Source organism: Ostrea edulis, chromosome 3 (genome assembly GCF_947568905.1).
Source record: "Ostrea edulis chromosome 3, xbOstEdul1.1, whole genome shotgun sequence".
NCBI lineage: Eukaryota > Metazoa > Mollusca > Bivalvia > Ostreida > Ostreidae > Ostrea > Ostrea edulis.
The window spans coordinates 88,384,376-88,404,829 of NC_079166.1; the positions used below are offsets into that span (position 1 = coordinate 88,384,376).

At 35.4% G+C, this 20,454-nt stretch overlaps 1 protein-coding gene across 3 annotated transcripts in view; it reads left to right on the plus strand.

The window, feature by feature from the left end:
* LOC125674512 (sialomucin core protein 24-like) overlaps positions 1 to 20,454 on the plus strand; it is a 49,185-nt gene that overhangs the window by 5,215 nt on the left and 23,516 nt on the right. For all 3 annotated transcript variants that reach the window (XM_056159343.1, XM_056159341.1, XM_056159342.1), the window contains exons 2-5: positions 667 to 735; positions 11,619 to 11,711; positions 14,833 to 14,922; positions 15,747 to 15,833. In XM_056159343.1, the coding sequence (XP_056015318.1) occupies positions 667 to 735; positions 11,619 to 11,711; positions 14,833 to 14,922; positions 15,747 to 15,833 (339 nt within the window). The remainder of the gene's footprint in view (positions 1 to 666; positions 736 to 11,618; positions 11,712 to 14,832; positions 14,923 to 15,746; positions 15,834 to 20,454) is intronic.

The following is a 20,454-nucleotide window of genomic DNA, read 5'->3' on the forward strand; positions in this document are numbered from 1 at the left end:
TGCGATACCTCTTCCGTGAGATCAGACCTTATGTAAAAACGCCATACAAAGATGTCACATGTCCCGCTCCTGAGGAGGAATGAATGATATGCATTTCATAAGACAAAGCTGAATTCTTTGTATTATCGACATCAATATGACATATTGATAAAACTAATCAGTAACAGAACATGTTATAAAAAATTAATGGCGTCACAATTGAATCTAGAATATCGGTGTTTTTAAAAGTAACTTTATAAAGTGTGCCATTTTCATACTTCAATATATCTTTGTTATTACTACAGATATTTAGGTCCCGTTTTCGATTTCTTGATCTGTATTTCATGTAACATCTAAAATAATGAAATTGTGAAAATTTGCCTGAAGGTAGATTTTTATCTGGCAAGGTTCAAGTGTTGGTTTGATGATTTAGATGAATAAGTTGTTGATTTGATGATTTAGATGAATAAGTGTTGGTTTGATGATTTAGATGAATAAGTTGTTGGTTTGATGATTTAGATGAATAAGTTGTTGGTTTGATGATTTAGACGAATAAGTGTTGGTTTGATGATTTAGATGAATAAGTTGTTGGTTTGATGATTTAGATGAATAAGTTGTTGGTTTGATGATTTAGATGAATAAGTTGTTGGTTTGATGATTTAAATCAATACTTGATGATACTTGCAGGAGGTGACCCAGTAACAACTGAACTTCCATCAACTATGACAAACGAAAGAATAACAACTGAAAACCCAGGTATGAAAAACTCTAATGTTTAATAAGTACTGAAAAACCCAGGTATGAAAAACACTAATGTTTAATAAGTACTGAAAAACCCAGGTATGAAAAACACTAATGTTTAATAGGTACGGGAAAACCCAGGTATGAAAAACACTAATGTTTAATAAGTAATGAAAAAACTCTAATGTTTAATAAGTACTGAAAAACCCAGGTATGAAAAACACTAATGTTTAATAGGTACTGAAAAACCCAGGTATGAAAAACTCTAATGTTTAATAAGTACTGAAAACCCCAGGTATGAAAAACACTAATGTTTAATAGGTACTGAAAAACCCAGGTATGAAAAACACTAATGTTTAATAGGTACTGAAAAACCCAGGTAAAATGAAGTAAATATTGAACAAAAATTAGATGAAAATGGAAGATTATGTTGCGATGAAATGTTTACTCTTCAAGAATGTAAAGAAGCGGTAATGAATCTTAAAGATAATAAATCACCCGGGATGGATGGAATTCCTAATGAATTCTATAAAACCTTTTGGAATGAAATTAAAGACTTTTTTTAATGCAACTCTTGAATACACTTTTGAAACTGGTAATATGCCCTTTACACAAAGGCTCTCACTTTTATCATTACCGCATAAAAAGGGAGAAAGAGATAAGATAAAAAATTATCGACCGATTAGCTTAACAAATTCAGATTACAAAATTTTAGCATTCGTGTTAGCTAGAAGGCTACAAAAAGTAGTTGATAATCTAATCAATGAAGACCAAACTGCTTATATTAAAGGCAGATTTATTGGATTTAGTGCAAGGACTATCCTTGATATATATGAATATTGTGAAAACTCAAATGACCCACAAATTTTGTTATTCTGTGATTTTGAGAAAGCTTTTGACTCGGTGGAGTGGAATTTTTTATTTAAAACACTGGAGAAGTTTAATTTTGGTGCAAGTTTTATGCAATGGATAAAAATAATGTACAAAGACCCTATTTCCTATTTTTAGAGTGAAAAATAATGGATGGATTTCTAAAACGTGTAAAATGAATAGAGGAATCAGACAAGGTTGTCCATTGTCTGCCCTGCTTTTTATTTTTGTAGCAGAAGTCCTTGCCTGTAATATTAGATCAAATAAAGATATAAATGGGTTTAAGATCAAAGAAATGAAACAAGAAATAAAAATAGTTCAGCATGCTGACGACTGTACGATTCCTATTAAGAATGAAAAATCATTACAAATAGCGTTAAACACAATTGATATTTTTTGTAAACATTCAGGATTAAAACTAAATAAAGATAAAACAGAATGTTTATTATTAGGAAAGCTTAAAGGAACAAAAAAAGAAATTCTTAATCTGAAAGTAAATGAAAAATCAATTAAAGCATTAGGTATCCACAATGGTCATATTAAAGAAGAGTGTTTTGAAAAAAACTGGATACGGTATCAAAGAGATATAGAAAAATTATTAGATTCATGGAGAACCAGAAAACTTACAATATTTGGAAAATGCTGCATAATAAACTCTTTGGCAATATCAAAATTAGTATATGCAGCAACTTTATTACCAACTCCTGGTGATGAATTTATCAAAGAAATAAATAAAATAATATTTAATTTCATTTGGATTAAGAAAGACAGGATTAAAAGAAACACCCTGATAGGAGATAAACTAAAAGGAGGAATACACATAGTTGACTTAAAATCCAAATTCAAAGCGCTTAAAGCATCATGGATCCCAAAAATAATATCGTGTAACCATAAATTAAAAGACTTTTTCCAGAGTTTCTGTCAAAGGAATCAATATGATATTTACTATCTATTAAAGACAAACGACTCATTTTTGAGTGAAAGTGGAATGTTACATAAATATATACCCTATTTTTATAGAGAAATTATTACATATTTCAATGAAGCTAAGGGCAATTCGACAACATTACAATTTTCCCAAAATATTTGGAAAAATAAAAGATTTACTTATAAAAATGAGACACTTTGTTTTACAAATTGGATGAAAAGTGGTGTTTTAAAAGTAGATGATCTGTTTAATGAAATTGGATTCAAGGATATTACTGATTTTTCAAATCTTACAAACAAACATAACTGGTTGTGTGAATATAAAATACTAAGAAATGTTTTTAATAAAATAAGTCATAAGACAGAATACCATATAGAAAAAGAAAACATGTTTTTAATATTTAAAAATGGAAAAATTGAATCTATAATTGGCAAATCTTGTAAATTCTTTTACGACATTTTTGTTGATGACAAGTTTCAAAGATCATATATGGAAAGTATGTGGGAAAAGACTTTTATGTTGGAAAAGTCAGACTGGACTAATATTTATAGAAATAATGTATGTAAAGTTGTTGATAAAAATGTTGCTGAATTTAACTACAAACTCTTGCACAATCTTTTATGCAACAATTATCTACTTAGCAAATGGAAAAAAGATGTTCATAGAAACTGTACATTTTGTGCTGATGTCATTGAAAACAATGCACATTTAATTTTTGAATGTCAAAATGTAAGACAGATATGGAATACTGTTGAAATGGTGCTTGAAATTGACATTCGATGGAAACATATTGTTCTCGGCTTTTTTCATGAAGATAATCCTAAAGTGCATACATTTAACTTTGTGATTTCATATATTGCTTTCAGAATTTACAAAAGTAAAATGATGTTAAGACTTGAAAACAAAACTGAAAGTGTGAATAATCTGTTGATACAGGTTAAATTAGACTGTTATAGAACATACTTAACATTAAGAAAATCAAGGTACGATTTCCTAGATCACAAATTATTTGAGAGACTTTCTTTGTTACTTTAATGCTTTATATTATAACACATGTATTGCAATAATCTGTATGTACTATGTATCTGATATTCAGTTTCCAACAATAGCATTCCACCAGTACTTGAGGGTGACCTGTTCCTCAGTACTTGTTGTTAGGGGAGTGGTGAACTGTTTGTGATTGTGTCTCCCCTGCAACAATATGGATCAATCATTGCTTTATATGTAGATTAGATTTTTCATACTGATATAATTTTGACACCTAAATATACTTTGCTTTTTTTTTAGTTGAAAAATATTGCTATCTAGCATGTAAATCTTTAAGTGTAAAAGAAAAACAATATTATCAACTATACTGTTTGATATCATGTAGATATATTTCTTATATATGCATACATGTATAGTTAACACATATATATACATATATCCAATCCATGGAGCCCTTGGCACCCTAGGTGAGGATTATTCGGGGGTCTCTGCGGAGACATTACCCCCAAATATCAAATGTATGTTAGCTAGAAATAAAAGATATTGAAAGGAAAAAAAAAAAGAAAAAAAGAAAAAAATATAAGTGTCATTAATATTCCAAACTATTTTTATTTAGGAACAAGAATCGGACAGACTCTTCATGCAAAATTGAGATTAGAATGCAGTGCTCTTAATCTTCATATGTTTCAAAGAAAATTATTTAATTCACCCCTTTGCATTTGTGGAGAAGTAGAAAGTATTGATCATTTTCTTTTACGCTGTAATATGTACTCAAGAGTTAGGACCAATACAATTTTGACACTGCCATATCCACTTAATGTAGAATTATTGTTATACGGTAATGAAAATTTATCTGAAAGTGAGAACAACAGCATATTTTATTTAGCCCAAAAATTTCTTGTTGAAAGTAAAAGGTTCTGAAAGCTGTTCTACTACATCTACATGTAATACTGTCATATTGTATATAAAATATACTCATGTGCACCAAGGTTGTAATAAGTGGGAAACCTGTGTTTATTACTTATTGTTTATATGGCACAACTCTACAATTTATTATTTCAACTTTGTCTTTAGTTTATATGCATTTGATCTGTATTGACACTTATACATATAAACGTGTGTTATTTTTTCTCCCAATACTCAATTCCAGCTTTTCTCTCTTATTCCTATTTCTTTTTGCATGTATTGTAATAATTAGTATACGACTTATTTTACTTAGAATTTTCATTCACCTCTTACTTGTAAGATATTTAGAGCGAGATTAATATAAGCCTTTTGGCTTGTTTCTCAATCTATTTCATGTATAAAACATTGTTTGTAAACATTATCGAATTATTTACGAATAAATATTGTTTAAACTAAAAAAAAAAAAAATGATGACTACTGAGAAACCCGACCAGTTATGAAAACCATATTAATGTTTAATTACTACTGCCATCCCAGGTATAAAAAAAAAAAAAAAAAAGAAAGAAAAAAAAACAACTGAAAACCCAGGTATGAAAAACTCTAATGTTTAATAAGTACTGAAAAACCCAGGTATGAAAAACTCTAATGTTTAATAAGTACTGAAAAACCCAGGTATGAAAAACTCTAATGTTTAATAGGTACGGAAAAACTCAGGTATGAAAAACACTAATGTTTAATAAGTACTGAAAAACCCAGGTATGAAAAACTCTAATGTTTAATAAGTACTGAAAAACCCAGGTATGAAAAACACTAATGTTTAATAGGTACTGAAAAACCCAGGTATGAAAAACTCTAATGTTTAATAAGTACTGAAAAACCCAGGTATGAAAAACACTAATGTTTAATAAGTACTGAAAACCCCAGGTATGAAAAACACTAATGTTTAATAGGTACTGAAAAACCCAGGTATGAAAAACACGAATGTTTAATAGGTACTGAAAAACCCAGGTATGAAAAACTCTAATGTTTAATAGGTACTAAAAAACCCAGGTATGAAAAACACGAATGTTTATAATGACTACTGAGAAACCCGACCAGTTATGAAAACCATATTAATGTTTAATTACTACTGCCATCCCAGGTGTGAAATACATTAATGTTTGTTATTATATGATTGAATAATTCCTAGCTCTCTAATTGGCTGAGATCCAACAATGTAGAAATCATACTACGTTATGTTTACCTGCACGTGACCTTCCAGGTGAACCTAAGGAATTATTTTTTCCACATAGGACCAAAAATAGGTCGTTGAAACTTACAATTAAAGCAAAGAACAATCTTGAAGGGTTTTTAGCTCACCTGAGCTGAAAGCTCAAGTGAGCTTTTCTGATCTCTTTTTGTCCGTCGTCTGTCTGTCCGTCTGTTAAACTTTTCACATTTTCGACTTCTTCTTCAGAACCACTGGGCCAATTTCAACCAAACATGGCCAAAAGCATCCTTGGGTGAAGGGCTTTCAAGTTTGTTCAAATGAAGGGCCATGTCCCTTTCAAAGGGGAGATAATCACAAAAATGCAAAAATAGGGTGGGGTCATTTAAAAATCTTCTTCTCAAGAACCACTGGGCCAGAAGAGCTGAAATTTACCTGAAAGCTTCCTGACATATTGCAGATTCAAGTTTGTTCAAATCATGGCCCCTGGGGGTAGGATGGGGCCACAAGGGCGGATCAAAGTTTTACATACAAATATATAGGGAAAAACTTTAAAAATCTTCTTCTCAAGAACCACTAAGCCAGAAAAGCTGAGATTTACATGGAAGCTTCCTGACATAATGCAGATTCAAGTTTGTTCAAATCATGGGCCCCGGGGGTTGGATGGGGCCACAATAGGGGATCAAAGTTTTACATACAAATATATAGGGAAAATTTTTAAAAATCTTCTTCTCAAGAACCACTAAGCCAGAAAAGCTGATTTTTACATGAAAACTTTCTGACATGTTGCAGATTCAAGTTTGTTCAAATCATGGCCCCCGGGGATAAGATGGGGCCCCAAGGGGGGATCAAAGTTTTACACACAAATATATAGGGAAAATTTTTAAAAATCTTCTCAAGAACCACTAAGCCAGAAAAGCTGAAATTTACATGAAAGCTTCCTGACATAATGCAGATTCAAGTTTGTTCAAATCATTGCCCCCGGGGGTTGGATGGGGCTACAATAGGGGATCAAAGTTTTACATACAAATATAGGAAAAATCTTTAAAAATCTTCTTCTCAAGAACCATTGGACCAAAGAAGTTGACATTTACATGAAAGCTTTCTGACATAGTGTAAATTCAAGTTTGCAAAGGGTAGTTTGGGCCATAATAGGGACTAAGGTTTTACATGCAAATATATATGGAGAGTCTTCAGATATGGGCCAAGGTGACTCAGATGAGCGATGTGGCCCATGGGTTTCTTGTTTAATCATTTAATCATATAATAAAACAATTATTGCTGTTTTTGAGGTCAATACGATGATTTACCCACCTTCGGGCTCGGTGAATATTGTACTCCTCAGGTGGCTAAATCATCGTATTGACGTCAAAAAGAGCAATAATTGTATAATATTTACATTCACTGAATCTTTTCTCTTATATTTCTTTTTGAAATTGATATTGCTTTCATCGTAGATAATGAATACATGTTTCTTGTGAACTGGTTCGATCCAGTTTTTAGCTCACCTGAGCTCATTTAAGTGAGCTTTTTTTATCACCTGACTGTCGTCCGTCTGTAAGCTTGTCACATTTTCGACTCCTTCTCCAGAACCACTGGACAGTTTCAACCAAATTTGGTACAAATCATCCTTGGGTGAAGGGTGTCAAAATTTATTCAATTGAAGGGCCATGCTCCCCTCAAAGGAGAGATAATCACAAAATGCAAAAATATGATGGGGTCATTTAAAAATCTTCTCAAGAACCACTGGGCCTAAAAAGCTGAAAATTACATGAAAGCATTCTGACATAGTGCAGATTCAAGTTTGTTAAAATCATGACCCCTGAGGGTGGGTGGGGCCACAATACCAGAGTTGTTGAAAACTGTCAGTCCTGTCGGCAAGGCCGGTAAAAAAAATTCCCTGGACCGATAAGTTGTTAAAAAATGTCGGTCCAAATGACCGTTTGAAAATATTGGATGTGATCTGATTATTTTAGAGCTCGGGTTCAGGATGCGCAAGTGAAGGTCACTCAATCAACATGGCCGCGTGCCCGATCAAATTTGTGAAAGCTTCTCTACCCACAGAGTAAAGATTGGTTATGATAGCTCAGAGGTAGAGCGTTCGCTTCGTAACTGGGAGGTCGTGAGTTCCGATTTCTGCTCATGTCATGACCACGTCAAACCTAAGATGTAAATATATCCTCGCCTAACTCTCGGCATTTAGCAGTGAGAGTCACAGGTCTTTCGGATATGACTTCCCATGTTGCGACAGGTGTTAACACATTAAAGAACCCTCACTACTACGACCTTGATTCAGAGTACACAGCATGGCATGTCTAGACTAAATTTGTGGTATTTCACCTACAGCTGGTGACGTCTCAATATGAGGAGAAAATTCCTGGCGGGATGTAAAACAAACAAACAACTTGGCATTTTAAAAAATGCTGAACCTAGACCACTTAAAAATTACGAAGGTTTCCGTGGTGTTCATGAGTTCCAAGATGGTTGGAAAACTGACCGTATTTGACTGGATATGAGTGGGTGATGCATTGCTGTTAAAACAATAAAAGGCATTTTGGTGCAGTTCTTTTTCCTTCGTTCTTTCTATGCAATACAAGGTCAAGGTACATGTATCTGGTCTGACAAAACTTTGTCTGGTCTGACGGAACCTTATATCAGTCAGACCAAATGTCTAACAGTGATCTAAAAATTTCGACAACTCTGCAATAGGGGATCAGAATTTTGCCTGCAATTATATAGGGAATATCTTTAAAAATCTTCTCAAGAACCACTAGGCCATAAGAGTGGAGATTTACCTGAAAGCTTTCTGGTATAAAGTAGATTCAAATGAGTTCAGATCTTGGCCCTTGGGGTTAGGGGATCCAAGTTTTACGTGCTGATGTATAGAAGTATGATGAGCAAATTTCAATGAAACTTGGTACAAATTATCCCTAGGCAAAGGGGATTCAAGTTTGTTCAAAGGAAGGACCATTTCCCCTTCAAAAAGGAGATAATCACGAAAATGAATAAGTTGGGGTCATTTAAAAATCTTCTCAAGAACCGCTCGACCAGAAAAGTGGAAGTTTAGATGAAAGCTTCCTGACATAGACTGAGTAGATTCAAGTTTATTCAAATCATGGTCCCTGGAGGTAGGAATAGGGGACGCAATAGGGAATCAAAGTTGTACATATGCTGATAGATAGGAAAAAAAATCTCTTGCACTATATAAGCTATGGATTTTATATTTTTGAGGCAGCTCACAATTTATCACCGGCACTGCACTTCGGATTTTGAGTACAAACCTTTTGTTGATACATATATGCGAGATATTGCAAATAGTTCTTAATCTCTGGTCATTGAAAGTTTAGAAAAATATAGGAAATATTGTGTATATCAAGGTAGTGGGTTTAAACAAAGTAATACTATTGGTTATTGTGTTCTTGCATTTAAAATCAATGTTACCTATGATTTTTCTTTATCATATGGTTTGGAGACAACATGAAAGCACATGAATTATGTACAGTGTTCAGTCTCTACCCAGAGTTATCATTCCTTACACTCACATTAGCAGTCTGTGTTGTTTCACATGTAAATGTTAATCCATATTATTCTAACAGAATTCTGATGAAAATTTATCTGAAATGAATTAACAAATATTATATTTGCTTTGTTTAAATAAGTTACAATGAATGCGTTAACATCATTCACTTAGCACTTGGTACATTTTTGCGGGAATACTTCATGTAAAAAGAACGAAGGAAGAGGCGATCAAGATATTTGAAGATGTCAAGAGAATTAATAATTTGTATCAATACCTGCTTTGGGCTGTTACTGCTTTGTCTTAAATTGCGATAGGCTTTTGATATTTGACATACAAGTACAGATAAATGATCATCTCATGTAGATGTGCTGGGTACCATGGATAGTGACCTTTGATCTTGAACTTTTATGTTTACACAATTTTTGAAGCTTTTGTCGTCTAGCCAATGTGTCGTGTTCCTAGTGTGTGATGTTGCGTTTCCATAGATACCTAGTTAAGCATAATATGTCTGTTTTACTACATACTTTAAAGATTCAGAGTTATTATAAGACGGTGCTATTACCTACTTCTTAAGAATCTGACCTATTCAATAACTCTTAAACTATTTAGTGTAGACCTTTCATATTGTGTGTAGAGATTTTTTATGACAAGACCTTTCATTTCACATGTGACCTTTGACCTGTTCGTTATCTTCACCTTTCAGCTTGTAACCTTATACTTTATAACCTACTTGTTAGAAAATATAATCAACCAAATATCTTTGGAACTAGTCACGGTAGGACGTTCATATTTGACGTTCATATTTCGTACACAGAATCTGATGTTTTATGATGTTTTATGATATAACCTTGTGATACAATCGTGTTTGATCTTGTGACCTTGACAAACATTTTAAAAATCTGATGTAATCAATATCTCCTGAACTTTTCAAGATGGAACTTTCATATTTTGTATATAGATTTCTTATGGCAAGATATTGCATTTCACACCATGACCTTTGTATTAAGCAGAACATGAAGGTCATGTCAGTGATATTGATGTTGAGGTCACATCTTTGTTTTGTGAAATCATTTTCAGTTATGTTGTGATCCGTTGGGGCTACAATATGGGGGTCAAAATTTTTCATGGGAATAAAACTTCTTTTCAAAATCACAGCTGCTGAACAATGGTAGGGTCAAGGTCACACAGGTGAGTCATGTAGCCCTTGGGTCTTTTTTTAGTACCACCTGTCTGCATAATCATTACCAAATATGGAGTAGTGCCAAGGTCAATGGTTGCATCGGCTGTTCCAGTTAAAGTGTAAATTGGTCCATTTCAGTACTTAATTCTAGTTTATATCTTTTAAAAATCATTGAAAATATAAACAAATTTTTTATGACCTGCTTCCGTGGGTTATGAATATTTTTCGTAATGCTAGTTACTTTCATCACCCGATGAAACAACAAAGAAAGCATTTTATTGTTTAAATGACTACTGATACACTAGGTTTGAAAATACCCAGACACCAACATACAAAGTAATGAATGTGAATGTTTTTTTATGCCCGTCAAAGACGAGATGTATTATGGTATGGTGCTTACGTTTGTTTGTCCGTCTGTCCGGACCTTGTGGGCAGGATACAGACCGAACCGTAAGCTCCAGGATCTTTGTACCTTTGATCACCATGATAAGAGGAAGATGCCTATTGTTGTTCAAAATCAGAGGTCAAAGGTCAAGGTCGTAGTATCACTTGTAGGAAAACCTTGTGAGCAGAATACAAATCGAACCGTAAGCTCCAGGATATTGCAACTTGGTACATTTGATCACCATGATAAGAGGAAGATGCCCATTGTTTTTCAATGTCAAACGTCAAAGGTCAAGGTCATAGTAAAACTTATTAGGAAAACCTTGTAGGCAGTTAATACAGACCGACGTGTTGGGGCTAGGACCATCAAATTTGGTACACATGGACTTTATGTCAAATAGAGGATGCCTATTGTTTCTGAAGGTCAAAGGTCAAGGTCGTAGTAGCAGGATACAGACTGAATCAATGGGACTAGGGCCATCAAACTTTGTACACATACATCTTTAATATGACAAGTGGAAATATTACATGGACAGTACATGATTTGTCTGTTTTTATGATTTAGACAGTATGTAACACCCTGACGATTGCTGATACTACTTAAAGCCAAGTTCTACAAATCATGAGCTTTTCAGAGGCATATTATGTACTGTTGGCGGTACTATTGTTACTCCATAGGTTGCTATTTGTTACACGAGTCTTGTGTCATGTTTCAGCAGCCTGTGTAATTTGTACTGGAGGAGAGATAGAACACATACAAATCTGTTTTTTCTTCGGGGGTAACGAAAGCACGAGCCTCTTGTGATCTGTTTCAGCAGCCTGTGTAATTTGTAGTGGAGAGATAGATGTACAAGTTTATGAATGTTTCTGTAGGGGTAACTTCTTGATAACACGAGTCTCTTGTGACCTGTTTCAGTGGCCAGTGTGGATTGCACTGTGTATACCAATCAGACTGCCTGCTGTGAGGACACAGCATGTGCCTGGATTAATTGTACAGTAGTCCATGAAGGTGAGTAAGACAAATGAAAGTGTAAAACAATGTAACACAAATATGAATAAAGTGTAAAACAATGTAACACAAATATGAATAAAGTGTAAAACAATGTAACACAAAGATGAATAAAGTGTAAAACAATGTAACACAAAGATGAATAAAGTGTAAAACAATGTAACATAAAGATTAATAAAGTGCAAAACAATGTAACACAAAGATTAATAAAGTGTAAAACAATGTAACACAAAGGTGAATAAAGTGTAAAACAATGTAACACAAAGATTAATAAAGTGTAAAACAATGTAACACAAAGATTAATAAAGTGCAAAACAATGTAACACAAAGATTAATAAAGTGTAAAACAGTGTAACACAAAGATTAATAAAGTGTAAAACAATGTAACACAAAGATTTAAAGTGTAAAACAATGTAACACAAAGATTAATAAAGTGTAAAACAATGTAACACAGAGATTAATAAAGTGCAAAACAATGTAACACAAAGATTAATAAAGTGTAAAACAATGTAACACAAAGATGAATAAAGTGTAAAACAATGTAACACAAAGATTAATAAAGTGTAAAACAATGTAACACAAAGGTAAATAAAGTGTAAACAATGTAACAAAGATTAATAAAGTGTAAAACAATGTAACACAAAGATTAATAGTGTAAAACAATGTAACACAAAGATTAATAAAGTGTAAAACAATGTTACATGAAGGTGAATATAAAGTGTAAAACAATGTAACACAAAGATTAATAAAGTGTAAAACAATGTAACACAAAGATTAATAAAGTGTAAAACAATGTAACACAAAGATGAATAAAGTGTAAAACAATGTAACACAAAGGTGAATTAAGTGTAAAATAATGTTTCATGAAGGTGAATAAAATGTAAACCAGTGTAACATGATGGTGAATAAAGTGTATTATTATATCTCATATTGAGAATCACTAATAAAACAGAATCTTATTTGCCGAGAAGGTCACGTGACCGTCATGTTTTGCCCTGCAACAAAACGTAGTGTACCTCCCCTTCGGATATCTCTTTGTTTTCACTTTCGTTTCCAGTTAAATGAACAAACCCGAGTGTTCCGAATGAGTTAAATGAACAAACCCGAGTGTTTCGAATGAGTTAAATGAACAAACCCGAGTGTTCCGAATGAGTTAAATGAACAAACCCGAGTGTTCCGAATGAGGCAGACAACAAACTTGGCGAGGTTTCATCAGCCTCATGCACTTTCCATAAATTTAACGTCAAGGTAAACGAAGTTTATTGTGACGTCACAATAAGTCCGAGTCATTGCATGTTCTTTCATCGTTCGTAAGACAAAAAATATGCGAGTCTCTGATATACAGTAAAATCACTTGGTTTTGGTTGATAAAAAAACAAGCAAGTAAATCAGCATTCATGGAGGATGGAAATACAAAAACTGGTTATCATATCACTGTATTTCGTTGTTTGTACCTTCTAATACATTGACGGCGCGGTATTTCCGTAAGGGCAATCTCATTTACATATAATGTATAGATGAGTGGGGTCCAATTTCAAATGCATTTTTGTAGCCTTGCTTTGTTTTGGTATAATAAACAATTCATTGCCCTCACTATCATGCAATAAATGTATAAAACAAATATGTAACATGAAGATGGAAAATGCAAGATAATGTTGGGGCTGAAATTCACAAAATGTGATACTTATAGATTATTCAATATTTTCAATACGATACCAGGGTTTGACATTTACTTTTTTGAGCACTAGACCAGTTGGGCTACTTCAAATGAATTTTACTAGACCTGACCTTACATCAACTAGCCCTGACTAACTTTCCAGAAAAAAGTTAACGATAGTTTCTCCATATAGATCGATACTTAATTCAAGTTACAAATGTTAAGTTTGAACTAAAACATATTTAATTGTCTCAAAAAAATCTTTAATCTTGTCATTTATTTGATGCTTTTATTTTCAAACACATTTTCTGTTTCATTAAATTCTACCGGCACGGAAAATTATTTAGTCCATTTAGAATAAAATGAACTAAACCGTTTTAAAAAAAATAAATTCTATTTCATAAGCCCTGTTTTGTTTCTTCCCAACCTTTTCATTTTTTTTTCTCTTGGGACATCTTTCCTTGAGGACGAGAAGGCATATTTAATATAGAGACATTCCCGCATATATATCAACAGTGAAAAATGGTTGTTTAGGACGTAATTGATTAATTGGATAAACACTTTCTTATAAATGTTTAACTCAATTAAACTCTTTTTTAATGAAAATGAATTCAATTTATATCTATTTATCCGAAACATAAATATTTACACACATTAACATCGAGTAGATGTCGTAAAACATCACTTCCAACCACGACTTATTTATTAGAACTATAAATAAAGATTGTGTCATCACGCGGTTCAAACTTGCTCTCAAACTCTTTGCAGTTATTTTTTTTTTTTTTTTAGCTAAGAATAAAATATCTTGTGGTTTAAAGTAAATTCTTTTTAGTTTCTTGTTTATTTTTTAAACATGACCAGTTGGACTAGTAAATTGACATTTTACCCGACCGGTCTATCATTTAGTAGACTCGGTGGGTCGGACGCGCCTTAGTGTCAAACCCTGGATACACTTTACAGAACAAACCAATGATAACTTTGAAGTAAAAATTAATTGCGAAGATTCAGTCACAATTTTAAAAGCAAACTATTTCCAAACCAGAGAACACTGAGATGCCTTTTGGTTCTGAAGTTTGAACTGATTAAGTTTATTATTGTTTTTATCAGACTTTAGGTGACAGTGGTGAATATAAAAATTTACAAAGGATTTCATTTTGCTGATATTCTGTAAAAGTGGTTTTTTATACACTTAAACATGGTGGAGGGGGGGGGGGGATTTACACTAATTTTGATGTTACGTAAAATGCGTGTAAATTTCCCATACTTGCATAGTTATAAATGTTTGATGATATAGAATTCAATTACTGCATATATTTCCCCCCTCGTGCGTAATGTTGGTCATGGAACAACGCGTACTTAACCCACCCCCACTTTTACAGTATATGCCAGTTGGTTTGGTTTTCATGCATATAATGTATAATGGTATTTTCCTTTTAAAGCTGAAAGCGTTGATATTTTTTTCAGGATGTCACAACCTCAACAATGATACTGACAAACAACAGGCAGCCACAGCTTGTAAAATCAACGTCACTGATATTGACAAGAATAATATCTGTAAGTTATGTAGTTCTTGTACCCAATTAAAAATATTAGTGTGAGCAACGTAGGAGTGTATTAAGTGTTGGGGTTTTGGGGGTGGGTGGGGGGTGGTATACTGGAATCAGGTTGTCTGTCTGTCCGTCTGTAGACGCAATGGTTTCTGGGCTCTAAAGCGTTATCTTTTCCACCTACAGTCACCATATCATACATATGGACTACCCATGGGATGAAGATGTTCCCTATCGAATTTGTTGTCCAAAGATTAAGCACACTGGACATGCATCGAAGTACCAATATGGTTTCCGGGCTCTAAAGAGTTACCCTTTCCACCTAGAGTGACCATATCATACATATGGACTACCCATGGGACGAAGATGTTCCCTATCGATTTTGTTGTCCAAAGTTTAAGCACACTCCTAGAGAAGAGACTACCCAAGGTTTTGTCATGCCCTTTCTCTTTTACATTCAGAAAAGAGGTAATTTGACCCTATTAACAACACTCTTTTGGAGATTGGGGTAAGCAGAGGGTATTCTTAGTGAGCATTGCTCACAGTACCTCTTATTTGAGTGACATTATCAGCTTTACACAATATCATACAGAATCATCTATCTTAACATCGCTTTCCCTCTTCGACTGCCTAGTGTCATTCGTTACCAATTCACCATATAAGTGTACACAGGACAGAGTTTCATGCTTAATTAGCTGTCAATAAGCACATGGGTTTAATGAATGGGGCTGGTAATCATGTACAATTCAATAAGCACATGGGTTTAATGAATGGGGCTGGTACAGTGGCCTGATATTAGCATGTATTTACTTAAATCATGTTTATTTTTAGGTGAATCACCACTAAATACAACGACTGCTACAGTTCCAACCACCACTCCCACAACTACCACAACTAATGCAACCACCACCACTCCAGGTAAAAAACAAACCCCCACTCCACTATCAATAAAAACAACCCCACCACCACTCCAGGTAAAAAACAATCCCCCACCACCACTCCAGGTAAAAAAAACAAACCCCCACTCCACTATCAATAAAAAACAACCCCCACCACCACTCCAGGTAAAAAACAATCCCCCACTCCACTATCAATAAAAACAACCCCACCACCACTCCAGGTAAAAAACAATCCCCCACCACCATTCCAGGTAAAAAACAAACCCCCCACTCCACTATCAATAAAAACAACCCCACCACCACTCCAGGTAAAAAACAATCCCCCACCACCACTCCAGGTAAAAAAACAAACCCCCACACCACTATCAATAAAAACAACCCCACCACCACTCCAGGTAAAAAAACAAACCCCCACCACCACTCCAGGTAAAACAACAAACCTCCACACCACTATCAATAAAAAACAACCCCCACACCACTATCAATAAAAACAACCCCACCACCACTCCAGGCAAAAAACAAACCCCCACTCCACTATCAATAAAAACAACCCCACCACCACTCCAGGCAAAAAACAAACCCCCACTCCACTATCAATAAAAACAACCCCACCACAACTCCAGGTAAAAAACAATCCCCCACCACCACTCCAGGTAAAAAACAAACCCCCACACCACTCCAGGTAAAAAACAAACCCCCACTCCTCTATCAATGAAAACAACCCCACCACCACTCCAGGTAAAAAACAATCCCCCACCACCACTCCAGGTAAAAAAAACAAACCCCCACACCACTATCAATAAAAACAACCCCACCACCACTCCAGGTAAAAAACAACCCCCCACTCCACTATCAATAAAAAACAACCCCCACCACCACTCCAGGTAAAAAACAATCCCCCACTCCACTATCAATAAAAACAACCCCACCACCACTCCAGGTAAAGAACAATCCCCCACCACCACTCCAGGCAAAAAACAAACCCCCACTCCACTATCAATAAAAACAACCCCACCACAACTCCAGGTAAAAAACAATCCCCCACCACCACTCCAGGTAAAAAAACAAACCCCCACACCACTCCAGGTAAAAAACAAACCCCCACTCCACTATTAATAAAAAACAACCCCCACACCACTCCAGGTAAACCCCCCCCCCCCCACTCCGCTATCAATAAAACACAACCCCCACCACCACTCCAGGTAAAAAACAATCCACCACCACTCCACTATCAATAAAAACCAACCCCACCACCACTCCAGGTAAAAAAACAACCCCCACCACCACTCCAGGTAAAAAACAAACCCCCACTCCACTATCAATAAAAACAACCCCACCACCACTCCAGGTAAAAAACAATCCCCCACCACCACTCCAGGTAAAAAAACAAACCCCCACACCACTATCAATAAAAACAACTCCACCACCACTCCAGGCAAAAAACAAACCCCCACTCCACTATCAATAAAAACAACCCCACCACCACTCCAGGTAAAAAACAATCCCCCACCACCACTCCAGGTAAAAAACAAACCCCCACACCACTCCAGGTAAAAAACAAACCCCCACTCCACTATCAATAAAAACAACCCCACCACCACTCCAGGTAAAAAACAATCCCCCACCACCACTCCAGGTAAAACAACAAACCTCCACACCACTATCAATAAAAACAACCCCACCACCACTCCAGGTAAAAAACAATCCCCCACCACCACTCAAGGTAAAAAAACAATCCCCCACCACCACTCCAGGTAAAAAAACAAACCCCCACACCACTATAAAAAAAAACAACACCACCACCACTCCAGGTAAAAAACAAACCCCCACTCCACTATCAATAAAAAACAACCCCCACCACCACTCCAGGTAAAAAACAATCCCCCACCACCACTCCAGGTAAAAAACAACCCCAACTCCACTATCAATAAAAAACAACCCCCACCACCACTCCAAGTAAAAAACAATCCTCCATCACTCCAGGTAAAAAAAACAACCCCCACTCCACTATCAATAAAAAGCAACCCCCACCACCACTCCAGGTAAAAAACAATCCCCCACCACCACTCCAGGTAAAAAACAAACCCCCACACCACTCCAGGTAAAAAACAAACCCCCACACCACTCCAGGTAAAAAACAACCCCCCACTCCACTATCAATAAAAAACAACCCCCACCACCACTCAAGGTAAAAAACAATCCCCCATCACCACTCCAGGTAAAAAAATAAACCCCCACACCACTCCAGGTAAAAAACAAACCCCCACTCCACTATTAATAAAAAACAACCCCCACACCACTCCAGGTAAAAAACACCCCCCCCCCCCACTCCGCTATCAATAAAACACAACCCCCACCACCACTCCAGGTAAAAAACTATCCACCACCACTCCACTATCAATAAAAACCAACCCCACCACCACTCCAGGTAAAAAAAACAACCCCCACCACCACTCCAGGTAAAAAACAAACCCCCACTGCACTATCAATAAAAACAACCCCCACCACCACTTCAGGTAAAAAACAATCCCCCATCACCACTCCAGGTAAAAACAAACCCCCACTCCACTATCAATAAAAAAACAACCCCACCACCACTCCAAGTAAAAAACAATCCTCCATCACTCCAAGTAAAAAACAAACCCCCACGCCACTATCAATAAAAAACAACCCCCACCACCACTCAAAGTAAAAAACAATCCTCCATCACTCCAAGTAAAAAACAAACCCCCACGCCACTATCAATAAAAAACAACCCCCACCACCACTCAAGGTAAAAAACAATCCCCCATCACCACTCCAGGTAAAAAAACAAACCCCCACACCACTCCAGGTAAAAAACAAACCCCCACTCCACTATTAATAAAAAACAACCCCCACACCACTATCAATAAAAAATAAACCCCTCACTCCACTATCAATAAACAACAACCTCTCACTTCACTATCTATAAACATCAACCCCCTCACACCACTATCAAAATACAACAACCCCTCACAACACTTTATATAAACAACAAACCCTCACACCACTATCAATAAACAACAAACCCTCACACCACTATCAATAAACAACAAACCCATCACACTCCACTATCAATAAACAACAAACCCCTCACACTCCACTATCAATAAACAACAAACCCTCACACTCCACTCTCAATAAACAACAAACCCTCACATCACTATCAATAAACAACAAACCCTCACACTCCACTATCAATAAACAACAACCCCTCACTTCACTATCAATAAACAACAAACCCTCACTTCACTATCAATAAACAGCAACCCCCTCACTCCACTATCAATAAACAACAAACCCTCACATCACTATCAATAAACAACAAACCCTCACATCACTATCAATAAACAACAAACCCTCACATCACTATCAATAAACAACAACCCCCTCACATCACTATCAATAAACAACAAACCCTCACTTCACTATCAATAAACAACAAACCCTCACATCACTATCAATAAACAACAACCCCCTCACACCACTATCAATAAACAACAAACCCTCACATTACTATCAATAAACAACAAACCCCTCACACCACTATCAATAAACAACAAACTCTCACATCACTATCAATAAACAACAAACCCTCACTCCACTATCAATAAACAACAAACCCTCACATCACTATCAATAAACAACAACCCCCTCACACCACTATCAATAAACAACAAACTCTCACATCACTATCAATAAACAACAAACTCTCACATCACTATCAATAAACAACAAACCCTCACTTCACTATCAATAAACAACAAACCCTCACATCACTATCAATAAACAACAAACCCTCACTTCACTATCAATAAACAACAACCCCTCACTCCACTATGAATAAACAACAAACTCTCACATCACTATCAATAAACAACAAACTCTCACATCACTATCAATAAACAACAAACCCTCACTTCACTATCAATAAACAACAAACCCTCACATCACTATCAATAAACAACAACCCCCTCACACACCACTATCAATAAACAACAAACCCTCACACCACTATCAATAAACAACAAACTCTCACAGCACTATCAATAAACAACAAACCCTCACATCACTATCAATAAATAACAACCCCTCACACCACTATCAATAAACAACAAACCCTCACATCACTATCAATAAACAACAAACCCTCACTTACTATCAATAAACAACAAACCCTCACACCACTATCAATAAACAACAACCCCCTCACATCACTATCAATAAACAACAAACCCCTCACACTCCACAATCAATAAACAACAACCCCCTCACATCACTATCAATAAACAACAAACCCTCACACTCCACTCTCAATAAACAAGAAACCCTCACACCACTATCAATAAACAACAAAACCCTCACACCACTATCAATAAACAACAAACCCTCACATCACTATCAATAAACAACAACCTCCTCACACACCACTATCAATAAACAACAAACCCTCACACCACTATCAATAAACAACAAACTCTCACATCACTATCAATAAACAACAAACTCTCACTCCACTATCAATAAACAACAAACACTCACTCCACTATCAATAAACAACAAACTCTCACAGCACTATCAATAAACAACAAACCCTCACTTACTATCAATAAACAACA